Genomic DNA, 14,267 nt, shown 5'->3' with positions numbered 1-14,267 from the left:
TTAAAGGTAACTCACTGTTGTCCTGTCTCTGGTCATTAGCTCATCAATAATTCTGCCCTTCAGTGCCCTCACTTGTTCTCTTTGTGACTTTCAGGCCTCTATGACACGCACAGAGGCAATGTGCTTTTATCAACAAGAGTTCTGGAAGATCAGCCTTCTCCTGGAAATCCACACACCAGAGCTGTGGTCTTTGAGACTCGATACACTGAGTTGATGGTCATTGGTCAGTACAGAAGGACCTACAATGAGACTCACCATGAACTTGAGAAAACAGGAATAACTCATGCAGAGCTGGTGGAAGAGAAGACAAAAGTGAAATGCGAACGAATCTGGACAGAGCAACTTTTTAGAAGAAGCCCTGGAAGCGAGACACCCCCTCACATTGTAGTAGTCAGTGGAGTAGCTGGCATTGGGAAAGACCACCATGGTGCAGAAGATTTTGTTTGACTGGGCCAGGGGCACTCATTACCAAAAGTTTGCATTTGTGTTCCTGTTTAAATTCAGGGAGCTGAACCTACTAGATACGGAGACAGAGCCTCAGATGCCTCTGACCAGGCTAATTGTAAGGCACTATAAATATCTTAATGACCCGAGACTGAGAGAAATCCTGAAAACACCTGAATCTCTCCTCTTTATATTTGATGGACTGGACGAGTATAGACACAAACTGGACTTCACACAGAGTAAATTCTGCTCTGGCCCAGATGACTACTTTCCTGTCCACATCCTGGTCACAAGCCTGGTCAATCAGACATTACTGAAGGGCTGTACAGTTTTGATAATGAGCAGACCAATAGCCTTGGAGTCCCTGGACATAGAGAGAGTTGATCGATTTGCAGAGATCCTGGGGTTCTTCCCTGAACAGAGACTGATGTACTTTAAGAAGTTCTTTGGTGATGCTGATCTGGGTGCTGAGGCTTTCCAGTATGTGGAGCAGAATGCCATCCTGTACACCATGTGCTTCAACCCCTCGTACTGCTGGATTATCTGCTCTGTGCTGAAGACCCATTTCATGATGCCTGAAGAAGAGCGAGGGGCCACCCCCAGAACTGTCACAGAGCTCTTTGTGATGTTCCTTCACAACATCCTCACCAATCACAGACGAGAAGCAGAGGACCAGCTGGGGATTCTGATCAAACTGGGAAGAATGGCTTTTTATGGGGTGAACAACAGAAGTCTTGTGTTTTATGACAAGTTTGAGATGTCAACCTTTGGTCTCCAGTCAGTCCTGTCTTCTCCATTCCTGTCAGGGTTCCTCAAAGAAATCCTTCAGAGAGAAAGCTATCTGGAACACACGACATACACATTCTACCACCTCACCATACAGGAGTTTATGGCTGCCTGCTCCTTCTACCTCGATCCATCAGGGAGAGTTGATGAGATGCTTGCAAAGGTGGACTCATGTAAAGATGGCCGGTTTGAAATTCTCACTCGATTTCTGGCAGGACTGACCAGACCTTCTGTGTTTAAAGCACTGGAAGGAAACTTGGGGGAATTTGATAGGAAGACAGCAAAGCAAATACTAGAGTGGGTTAAGCAGAAAGCTGAAAATGCTCTACAGGGTGGAAGTAAACATGAAGATGAAGATGTGCCATTTGGCCAAGATAAAAGTGAAGCTCTGCGAGTGTGCCAGTGGCTGTATGAGACTCAGAATGAGAAATTAATCAGAGACACCATTGGGAAGGATTTAAAGATGAACTTTAGTAGATCAATTTTATCTCCTTTGGAGTGCGCTGTGCTGGGCTCTGTCATCAGCTGCAGTAGAGAACTTGAAGAGCTTGACCTATCAGGAACAGAACTCACCCCAGAGTGCATCAGGAGACTTGCGCCAGGGCTCAGCTGCTGTAGACGAGTCAAGTAAGTAATAAAAATTTGTGAGTTTACTTTTACTGTTTGTGAAATGCAGCAGAGTTACATTTGAGTTATTAAATCCACTAGGTTCTGAACTCATTAAATCTTCTAAGGTCTTCTAAGCAGTGATGTGTCATGTGAATGTGTCACTCAGTTATCAGATTGCTCCTCATGGCAGTAGAGTAAGACTAAGCCCAGTGTCTGTCTAAGTCCTCCATTACTTGCCTGTCTTTATAACTTAAATATGTAAGAGTTGGCCCAGTGGTCAGTTTTTAGTTCACATGACTTAGGATCAGGGTGTGACCATGACAGCTGTGGACTTTTGTGCAGTTGTATGATCTCCTTGAACAAAGAGAGGATTTATTAAAGAGTTAAATTGTTCTGCCAAGAGGTCAGCACTGCTGCTAGACATATTGTGATTAAAAGACTAACCTAAACAGAAAATGGACAAAGGGCAAGGTCATTGAGGACAGTCAGAAGTGCATACTATGAAAAACAAAACAGTTAACAAATAATAATAGTTAAGTATGTTTAATAAAGCTCAACTTTTAATCAGCCATACAATCAAACCCGATAAATATGCTTAAGCAATCAAGAGCTGTTAAATTACAAAAACATTAAAGTAACACAGCATGATACACATTTAGAGCAATTAATGACAGCATAGTCAATGATGACTTCTTGAAAAGCACCATATAAATGTAATGAATTATTATTATTGTTGTTTTTATTCTTGTACAAATGTTTAAAAAATTCTCAAACATCATCTACCCTTTAAAAAGCCATTAAAGAAGATAAACAGTTGAGTGATGCAGTGTCTGATAGCACAAGCACTTCTCAGTGTGGTCTGAGAGCAGCCCCAACACATCACCTGCGTGTGTCCTTCAAAATGGACGGTCAGTGCTGGACTGATCACCGATGCTCTGGTTGATAGCTGGTGCTTGTTTGTTTACAGGGTACTTTTCTTTATCTGTAATGTGCTTTAATTCCTCATTTTGTTTTGTTTAGCAACATCTCCTGTTCTTGCCTCCATTGCTGCTGATACTTGTGCGTGTCGATTAGTTACACTTCTAACTTACTGTATAACACAAGCTCTCCCTCTGTGACCCTCTGTGTTTCATTGTCATTCCATCGTTTTTTTTTTGTCAAGTTTTAGGGTTCTTGTTTAAATGAAGTCATCAATGAATGGCATCTGCAGCATCAAACACCTTATGCAGGGTTGATAAGTAAGGTGGATATCAACCCCTGATGTATATTTTTAGAAAGTGTGCACTGGCGACATTCCAAAGGACTGGAAAATGAGAAATATTATACCATTGTATAAAAAGGGTCAGCCGGCAGATCCAAACAACTATAGGCCAGAAAGCTTAACATGCATCACGGATAAATTAATGGATGGAATTATAAACACTAGAATTACCAAAGCCTACGAAAAAACTTGTAATCCCAGCACACCTTAAATCCCTTTGCACCTCTCCATCAGTGTCTTTTGTGTTGTAAATGTGTCGATCAACACAAGCACCAAGCTGCCTGCTGTCCCATCCCCCCGCCCAACGCCACAGTTCAATTCGGAAAGAAGGTTCTCAGTGTTTGGTTAGAAACTGGAGTCAATGTTTGTGACAAAAATGAAATGAAATCAGCTGCAGGAAATGGGATTTATATATAGAACAGCCAAACAAAACCAACACTAGCATCTACACAGAAGAAAACAAGGTTACAGAGGACTAAAGAGAAACAATTATGGAGTGTGGATGACTGGATGAAGGTGATATGCAGTAATGAATTACAAATCTGCCAAGGAGATGATGTTGGAACGTTTGTCTGGTGTTACTTTATTGAAACATATAAAGAAAACAAGGAAACTTCCCGACTCATTTACGACATGGGGTTGCATGTCAGCTAAAGGACCAGAGGAGCTGACAGTCATTACCGCAACAGTTAAAGCACAGATGTACAAAGAAATTTTGGACACTTTCCTTATTACATTGATAGAAAACAGGTTTGGTGATGAAGAACTCATTTTTTAGGATTATGATGCATCTTGCAACAGAGCAAAGAGTGTCAAAGCTTTTCTTTGGGAAAAGTCAAATCAACTCAATCACATGACCAGCAAACAGCACAGATCTCAATCTGATTAGACATTTACGGTGGAAACTTTAAAAACTGTTCCTTACCAAGACTTGAAGTAGATTTTTGTTTTTCATTAGTGAAGTTTATGCCTCAAAGATTTTTAGTTGATAATTCCATAATTTGCTTCCACAATTTTGAATCATTCTATAATTTTTCCCCCTTACTTGATCTGGAAAAAATATGCCATTAATTAAAATAAATTAATTAAATTTCTTTAAGGTATGTTTCACAAAGCCACAATATTCAGCTATTAAACAAAAAATGATCTCTTATTTATTTAACTAGCTGTGCTACCCAGCTTCTTCTGGGAAATTTCATTAGACAGTGGGCCTCAGTTATAGTGCTCTCAGTTATTTGGGGTTTCTCCCCCCAGCACAAACCGCCAGCGCTATGTGCCAATGTGAAGAGGGGGGCTGAACACACCTCAAGGAGATGCTGTCACTCCTCCAAAACCCCTCTTAAATGGTGATACAATGGGAAACAAATAACAGTTGTTTTTTTTTTTTTACCTCCTCTTTGCTCGATCAGTTGTTGGCTTGCTGCTGCTGCCATGCCGCGTGATCTGCATCTCATGAGGTGCTTCAAACGTTTAAAAGCCTGTACAGCAGCTGTCCTTTTGTCTCACTGCCTTGTCTCTCTTCTCCCCGAGACATTCACCAAGTAACATTTTCCATTTGTTTGTGCTAATACGTTCTTTACTCCCATTTTTTTGAGACTTTTCAAATTTTCCTACTTCCATTATCTCTAACCTGCTCTGCATGTGTATGATGGGACTTGCATCCAAAGGTTGTAAGTATGACGTGACTTGACCGTCTCACAGGACGTGAAAGTGTCTCTCTGTCTCTCTTCAAAAGATCATGTCTCATCACAGAGGAAAAAGTCTTGTGTCGTCGCAAGATTTTTTTTTATAATAGAGAAATTATTTTTTAACCAAGGGCTAATGTTTTTGGCAGGGAGCATGGTGTATATGTTAAGGCTTTGTACTTTGGACTTCAGATCCCTAGGTTGTGGGCTCAAATCCCTCTACTAACACTGTGTGACCATGAGCAGGGGCCTCATGTATAAACGGTGCGTACGCACAGAAATGTTGCGTAAGAACTTTTCCACGTTCAAATCGCGATATATAAAACCTACACTTGGCGTAAAGCCACGCACTTTTCCACGGTACCTCATGCCTTGTCGTACGCAAGTTCTCCGCTCGGTTTTGCAAAATGGCGGCACCCAGCGTCAAAGCAGTGCTACTGTTCTTGTGTGGTTACTCATTATTTTCATGACGCGGCTTTATAAATACACAGAAACTAACCGCATATTGTTTATTAGTGTAATGCATCTGATTGTAATTAACTCGTAACAATATAATGGTCCAGGGAACAGCCATAGTATTCCAAATGCCATAACTGCTTTAGCGTTGTTACTCTCACTTCTTCTTCTTCTTCTTTCAGCTCCTCCCATTAGGAGTTGCCACAGTAGATCATCTTTTTCCATATTTCTCTCACTGCACCACTCGGAGTATTTATATCACTGTACCTGAGTGTGAATCACAGCAGCAGCTGATCGGAAAGAGAATTATCGGTATACAGCATTAAGGACACGCTGTCTCAGCCACTGCAAAACGTTTCAAAGCCTTTCCTGTACGGACCTCGCGGTTCAAAACAGTTTAATCCCAAGAACTTTAAATGCACTCAATCAATTGCTCCTTGTAGAACTGTTTGTACTTATAAGTACAATCACCCCACTGTAAACTTGCACTACAGTTATAATATCTCACAACCTGAGCCACTTTATAAAGCCTATTTACATATGATGACGATATCATTTTTAAGGTGAAATGCAGCAAAATATGTTTGTTAAATTATACAGATAAAACTTTAACTTCATTTAAATAATCTATATTCTTCACTGGGAGTGTCTTTAAGGATAGAATAATTAAACATGTACTACGAAGATATTTCAATGTTCTTTAAACGTTTTGAAGAATCGGCGCTAAGCTTACAGATGGCTTAACGTCTATTACAGAGCTGATTGTATGGCGATCGGTTACTTGGGGAAAGAAAAGCACTGACTGCAGTGACGGCTACGCCAATATATATTGAATATAAAACAGAAAGATAAAATAACAACACAGCTAAAAACGCAGCGACAAATTTCGCAAAAGTTAAATGCTTGTGTCATGAGCACAAACGTTCTTTAACTCCTATCATCATGAAAATGACATCACGTATACATCTCAGTATTTTAGTTATTCAGAGAGCTGTAATATCACGAATGTAATGGACTCTGTGTCCAGTTGGAGGAAGAGAGCCAGTTTAAGAAGCAAGTAGTGATTCACACACATAGAGCACATAGAAAGATCAAATACAAAACAAAGCATTTAACGTGCTACTTTAATTACGATGTGATTTTAGAAACTGGTTAATTAAACAATTTTAAGATGAAGTTTATGATGTTCTACTTTAATGACAAAATAAACTACGTGATTAAAGTGGAAATGTCGAGATTGAAGTGGACATTTCGTGCTTTTTCCCCACCGTGTGCTTTTTTCTCTGTACCCTAATAAGCTTTCGTATGACACTCAGATGGTGGGCTTACAACTCTTCTTTTCACGGCAACTTTGATATGTGACTTCTTTTTATTTCCGCACTGTGCGATTTTGTGAATGTGAGCTTTCAAGTTTCTCCAACACGCTATGTCACTCGATCAACTTCCTTTTGTTGATTATACCACGGTTTATTTGAACAAATAGTATGTTTTTCCTTTGCCTCCACTTGGTATTCGCTGAAATTCTTATATTTTCCCCGTGCTTTTCCCATTGTCTTTTCACAGAAGGCTGCGCTTAAGGGCGATTTATATTGATTTGCATATTCAAATAGGCGTAATTCTGGGAGGATTTGGGGCGTTACATAATGCGCGTGCACGAGCGTTAGTTTTCACGCTGATCGGGATTTATGTAGCAGAAGAACGTGGAAGTTGGAGTACGCACAGATTCCTGCATCTGGATTTTTCTGTGCGTAAGCACATTTCGGCTTTTGTGCTTACGCCATGTTATAGTGCGAGTTCTACGCACGGCGTTATACATGAGGCCCCAGGTCACTTCACCTGCTTGTGCTCTAATTGGAAAATAAAAAAATGGAACCAATTGTAAAAATAAGGAGACAGACAGCATGTTACTATACTGTTCAGCTCTGACATTCTGGCCTTTGAATATTAAAGCAGAATGTTTATACTGCTTCAAAAAAAATAAAAAAATAAATTCCAGCAACAAATAAGCCATCTTTAAGCAAATGCAGTCAATTATGTTATTTTTTCTTCATCAATAGTTCAAAATGTTCTTTGGTCAACACTGGCAACTATCAATTAACAGATTCTGTAAATATCACCATTGTCTGCTCTGATACATAAAAACAAAAAAACAGCTAAGCCCATCTTTCATATATCACCATTCCATTGTTTGACATTGTTTTGTTATTTCTGAAAAAAAAATTGTATAAATGTATTTTGTAAGGGAAAAAAAGAAAAGAGTGAAAAGTACTAATATTTAATTAAAATAAAAAAGAAGGACAGCAGAGTTCAATGCTGCTATGTGGTATTCCTGCCCAGTGTGACTGCCGACTTCCTCTCACTAATCAGGATGACATGAAGGCAGAAAACTCTCCCAGGTATACAGGGCATTTAATGACACCATTAGAACATTAGAAAAATGTAGACCAGAGCAGGCCATTCAGCTTGAGTTCAGATGCTAGAAATCTCCTCTTCAGTGACATACCTGAGTGTCCAGCTCTGCTAATAGTCATCATGTGACTTATTGGGGCCCAAGGTTGATTGTTTGTCTGTAACCTCCTCATGTCCTCACTTATCTCTCTTCTTCTCTACAGCCTTTGGTCATGTCATCTTACCTCCACATGTTGCTCAATTCTCTCCTCAGTCCTCTCGTCTCCACACTCACGACTGATTGAAATGAAAATGAACAACAATAGGAGCATCAAGGATTCAGGAGTGGATCAGTTATGTGAGGGACTGAGGAGTGAAAGCTGCAAATTAGAGAAACTGAGGTGAGTGAACAAAAAATGAGTGTCAGTTGTCCTCTGTGTGTGTTTGTGTGCTTAATTCATTATATATTTTTTTGACTTTATAGATATGACTGTTCACCACCCATCAAACAAACTCTGCATTGGTATTGTGGGCTGTGGACAACACACCCCCAGACACAGACAGACCAACACCAGGATGTCTAAAACACAATTCTTTATTTATATTCTTCACTGCACCACAATGCCTTCTCTCACCAACTCTCTTTCCTTTCTCCTTCTTCTTCTTTCTCTTTTTCTCTCTCGACCTCCTTCCTCCTCCTCACAAGCTTTGTCTCCTTCCTCCCAACTCTGGCTCGTCTACTAGAAGGAGGCGGCCCCTTTTATCATGACCCGGATGAGCCCCAGGTGCTCCACTTGACGTCACTTCCTGGTGTGGCGGAAGTGTCAGGAAAGCACCTGGAAGCACTCGGGTCTTTTTGGAATTATTTCCGGCAGTACTTCCTGGTGTGGTGGAAGTTCTGCCATCCAGGATTCCCTCACTGTCCGGGAGCCCCCTGGCGGTGGCCACGTCCTCTCACGAGTGTCCCAGGTCCCTCCTCGTGGGCCCCAAATAGGCCCGGGCGGCTGCCCTCTCGTGGCCGAGGAGTAATATTGTCCAAGTCGGGGACTATCCAGGCATCCCGGCCGGGCAGTGTCCCCGCTCATCTGTGACAGGGCGTTGAGGAATCTTGTCCTCTCATCATTCTTTCTGTCCAGTCTGTTTTCTTTTATTTCTTCTCCCATAATCCCATGCTGTTCATTCCTTATTTCAGTCATGTTCTTGTCCCCATTCTCTATTGTTACCTGCCTCTCTCGCACTCTTCTGCTGTTCTCACAAAGTATGTTAAATGTCACTGAAATGGAATAAGATGGAAAAACAAAGGCAGTGCGAGCAGAAAATCTGACCATACTGACCATGGACAAAGAGAATTGGGGCTGGACTGAGGTGACACACGGGAACAATCAGAGTAAGACAGCAAAAATAAGGAGAGATGAGAGAAGGACAGAAATAGAGAGAAGTGAAAAGAGAAGAAAGGGGAGAGGATTGCAAGGTGAGCAAAAAGAGAAAGAGGGAAAAAATGGATGGCAGCGGGTGAAATGACCAGCCAACCAATTAGAGAGGAGGAAGGTCACAGAAGGAGAGTCAACAGGATTAGGAGTGAAATCAGTAAAGTGAGATGCTGGAGGTGACCACAGGTGGACAGACAGCTCACCAGGTGTCCATCATTACTAATACGTCTACTAAAAAGGTCACATTCTTTGAAAAACTGACAGTAAAACAAGGCATAAGTTACACATCTGTACTTAAATACTTTGGTTTTGTTTAACATCTTTTCCATGGGCATTGTCATCCTGAGAGTTTGCTGCTTGGGTACAACGTTGGGTTGTTAAGGAGCTTATTTCAGAAGTCACATCTTATGACATTATTAGGATGGCGTCTTACTGTAAATACCAGCGATTGACAGATGCAACTCTGTTTGAGACTGCAGATAAACTAAACTAAAAACCCTTCACACATGTGTGTGCAATTGTATTTTTTACGTTTCCCAGTTCTTGACTTTTGTTTCTTACTTCAGTTCTTGGTTTACAGTTCTGATTAGATGATAGATAAATTGGACTCCAGGTTTTAACTTTCTGGTGAGTTTAACATTTCCTCTCCTGGTCATTTCCATCCATTCTGTTTGCCTTTCTTAGTTCAAGGCACAACAGTGACTTTAATCTTATTTCCTTGATGCTGCATTTTAATTAGTCTTTCAGATGTGGCAGCATGACAGGAATGAGGCTGACTTCAGAACAATGAGGACAAACCGCAGTATGAGGACACCACTGTGCACATAGAAATAGAAAATCAATCAGAGCCAATGAACACCTCTGGATGGCATCAAGTTTCAGTTCAGACTCTTCATGTTTATGTTCAACCTAATGAAATGAGCTGCACACAACCATTTAGAGTGCTGACTCCCTCAGGGTGTTTAAAAGAATCTCTTGTTTGGTGAATTTCTGTCTTTTTTACAATAGCTTTGATTGGCCAATGAACATTATACAGTTCATGTCGACATTTTGTCATTTATTACTAAAACATGAAAAACGTTTCTGTTTTAACGATGTGTTTACATAGATTGCAGTAGACACAGAACACACATGAAATGCATGTGTTACAAATAACAGTCTATTATTTCCCCTTTAAAACTCCAGCACTTCACTCCCAGATAATTAAGGCTTGAGCTGGGAGAACTTTGTGCACGTTCTGCGGGGGATGGAATAGTAGGCTGCTTGCTGCTTGTGTTGGTCGACACATTTACAAGACAAAAGACGCTGACGGAGAGGTGCGAAGGGATTCAAGGTGGGCCGGGTTTATGAGTTTTTTCGTAGGTTTTGGTAATTCTAGTGTTAAAGTGAAAAGGTTCAATTCAATCCCTCAACTTCAATCCCTTCACATAGCCCATTTTTCTCAGTCCCCAAGTCAGCTAAGTCACTCTTCTCTAGACGTTCTCTGGCACTGTTATGTCTTGTTTGTATTATTTGCACCACAAACTACACACAGTGCTGCAGATGAGGCCTCACCAGTGTGTTACAAAGCTTAAGCACAACCTCCCTTGTTTTGTACTTTACATATCAGGATGCTATTTAATTTGACATCTCCTGTGACTCTTATGTCTTTTTCATAAGGCATACTTTCAAATTTCAGACCTCCCATTTTGTATGCACATCTAACATTTCTACCTCCTTCATGTAATATTTCACAATTACTTTACATATTTAACTCCACAAATCACTCAAGCCTGTGTGGTGTCCAAGTCTTTCAGTAATAATTCAATTGATTTTGCATTTTCTGCCAACCCACCTAGTCTGGCATTAACCAGAAACATAACCAGATGATTTTATACATATTACGACCATTTTTTAATATTCTTGCCTAGATACTTTATGTGTATTAAAAAAAGCACCTCCAGCACAGACCCCCTGCTAGAGATCAACTTTCAACATCAAATAATACTGATTAAGTTTCTCATAACTGTTTGCTTCCTGTATTTGAACAAAGTTTGCACTAACTTATACACCTCAGTTTGAATTCTCAATTCATTTAGTTTCACCACTAACCTCTCATGCGGCACCTTATCTAACGCTTTCTAAAAGTCAATGATAAATAATATCATATGCTCCACTTTGATTGTATCCTTTTGTTCCTTCCTCATAGAATTCTAGCATGTTTGTAAAACACAACCTTTCTCGTCTGAACCCATATTGACCGTTCAGTAATACTCCTGTTCCTGCCATGTGTTGCTCAATAAAGCCTTAATAATGCCTTAACAATTTCTTCCATTAATTTACCTGTGACGCACATTATTGCTTACTGGCATGTAGTTCCTTCAGTCTACCCGATGATCTTTTTTATGTAACAGGATAATAAGCTTATTCGCTAGCTGCAAGTTTTTACAAATGTTTCCACTGTGTTGAGAATTTTGAAAAATATGCATCAAAGGTTTAAATCTGCACTGACTGGCCTCCTTAAGTACTCTTCTATAAGTATTATCTGGTCCTGGGGCCTCATGTATAACGCCGTGCGTAGAACTCGCACTATAACATGGCGTAAGCACAAAAGTCGAAATGTGCTTACGCACAGAAAAATCCAGATGCAGGAATCTGTGCGTACTCCAACTTCCACGTTCTTCCGCTACATAAATCCCGATCAGCGTGAAAACTAACGCTCGTGCACGCATTATGTAACGCCCCAAATCCTCCCAGAATTACGCCTATTTGAATATGCAAATCAATATAAATCGCCCTTAAGCGCAGCCTTCTGTGAAAAGACAATGGGAAAAGCACGGGGAAAATATAAGAATTTCAGCGAATACCAAGTGGAGGCAAATGAAAAACATACTATTTGTTTAATTAAACCGTGGTATAATCAACAAAAGGAAGTTGATCGAGTGACATAGCGTGTTGGGGAAACATGAAAGCTCACATCCACAAAATCGCACAGTGCCGGAAATAAAAAAGAAGTCACATATCAAAGTCGCCGTGGAAAGCCGAGTTGTAAGCCCACTGTCTGAGTGTCATATGAAAGCTTATTAGGGTACAGAGAAAAAAGGCACACGGTGGGGAAAAGGCACGAAATGTCCACTTCAATCTCGACATTTCCACTTTAATCACGTAGTTTATTTTGTCATTAAAGTAGAACATCATAAAATTAATCTTAAAATCGTTTAATTAACCAGTTTCTAAAATCACATCGTAATTAAAGTAGCACGTTAAATGCTTTGTTTTGTATTTGATTTTCTATGTGCTCTATGTGTGTGAATCACTACTTGCTTCTTAAACCGGCTCTCTTCCTCCAACTGGACACAGAGTCCATTACATTTGTGATATTACAGCTCTCTGAATAACTAAAATACTGAGATGTATACGTAATGTAATTTTCATGATGATAAGAGTTAAAGCACGTTATTAAACATGTTTCACTTCGATGAAATAATTTATTGCAGCACTGTTTATCTTTCTGTTTTATATTCAATATATATTGGCGTACCCGTCACTGCAGTCAGTGCTTTTCTTTCCCCAAGTAACCGATCGCCATACAATCAGCTCTGTAATAGACGTTAAGCCATCTGTAAGCTTAGCGCTGATTCTTCAAAACGTTTAAAGAACATTGAAATATCTTCGTAGTACATGTTTAATTATTCTATCCTTAGCGACACTCCCAGTGAAGAATATAGATTATTTAAATGAAGTTAAAGTTTTATCTGTATAATTTAACAAACATATTTTGCTGCATTTCACCTTAAAAATGATATCGTCATCATATGTAAATACGCGCTTTATAAAGTGGCTCAGGTTGTGCGATATTATAACTATAGTGCAAGTTTACAGTGGGGTAATTGTACTTATAAGTACAAACAGTTCTACAAGGAGCACTTGATTGGCTGCATTTAAAGTTCTTGGGATTAAACTGTTTTGAACCGCGAGGTCCGTACAGGAAAGGCTTTGAAACGTTTTGCCGTGGCAGAGACAGCGTGTGCTTAATGCCGTATACCGATAATTCTCTTTCCGATCAGCTGCTGCTGTGATTCACACTCAGATACAGTGATATAAATACTCCAGTGGTGCAGTGAGAGCAATATAGAAAAAGATGATCCGCTGTGGGAACTCCTAACGGGAGGAGCTGAAAGAAGAAGAAGAAGGAGAAGTGAGAGTAACAACGCTAAAGCAGTTATGGTATTTGGAATACTATGGCTGTTCCCTCTACCATTATATTGTTACGAGTTAATTACAATCAGATGCGTTACACTAATAAACAATATGCGGTTAGTTTCAGTGTATTTATAAAGCCGCGTCAGGAAAATAAAGAGTAACCACACAGGAACAGTAGCACTGCTTTGGCGCTGGATGCCGCCAGTCTGCAAAACCGAGCGGAGAACTTGCGTACGACAAGGCATGAGGTACCGTGGAAAAGTGCGTGGCTTTACGCCAAGTGTAGGTTTTATACATCGCGATTTGAACGTGGAAAAGTTCTTACGCAACATTTCTGTGCGTACGCAACGTTTATACATGAGGCCCCTGGTGATTTGTTAGATTTCAGCTTATTCAATCTAAGTAGCACTTCTTTCTCTACAATTTTCAAATCACTAAGTACTTCCTTAGTAGTCCCTGTTCCTGATGGTAGTTACTGACTTCTGCACACAGATAGACTTCAGTAAAATGTGTGTCTGCTAGGGGGTGTAACAAAGCCTTTACACAAGTACAAAGGCACAAGTCCTGGGATCAAATCCCTTTTTTTTTGTTAAACTAAATACCTTTGTTGCAGGCTACTTTCCACGTAAATATACTCCTAAAAAAATTAAAGGAACACTTTGAAAACACATCAGATCTCAATGTGGAAAAAATCCTGCTGGATTTCTCTAGTGATATGGACTGATATGGTAATGTGTTAGGAAGGAAAGGATGTCTCATGTTTAATGTAAATGAAAATGATCAACCTACAGAGGGCTGAATTCAGAGACACCCCAAAAATCAAACAGAAAAAATGATGCGGCAGGCTAGTCCATTTTGCTGACATTTCATTGCAGCAACTCCAAATCGTACTCAGTAGTTTATATGGCCCCCACGTGCTTGTATGCATGCTTGACAATGTCCTAATGAGATGACGGATGTTGTCCTGGGGGATCTCCTCCCAGATCTGGACCAGGGCATCACTGAGCTCCTGGACAGTCTGAGATG

At 40.2% G+C, this 14,267-nt stretch overlaps 1 protein-coding gene across 1 annotated transcript in view; it reads left to right on the top strand.

Annotated features, from left to right (window-relative positions):
• The first annotated feature begins 323 nt into the window (after positions 1 to 323).
• LOC120534495 (NACHT, LRR and PYD domains-containing protein 3-like) overlaps positions 324 to 14,267 on the top strand; it is a 36,757-nt gene continuing 22,813 nt past the window's right edge. Inside the window, exons 1-2 of the mRNA XM_039762099.1 lie at positions 324 to 1,857; positions 7,854 to 8,030. Coding sequence (XP_039618033.1) covers positions 425 to 1,857; positions 7,854 to 8,030 — 1,610 coding nt within the window. The 5' untranslated portion in view covers positions 324 to 424. The remainder of the gene's footprint in view (positions 1,858 to 7,853; positions 8,031 to 14,267) is intronic.

The sequence above is a fragment of the Polypterus senegalus genome, chromosome 8 (genome assembly GCF_016835505.1).
Source record: "Polypterus senegalus isolate Bchr_013 chromosome 8, ASM1683550v1, whole genome shotgun sequence".
Lineage (NCBI taxonomy): Eukaryota > Metazoa > Chordata > Cladistia > Polypteriformes > Polypteridae > Polypterus > Polypterus senegalus.
Note: the sequence above shows the minus strand (reverse complement) of the source record. Positions and strands in the feature narration are given on the sequence as shown.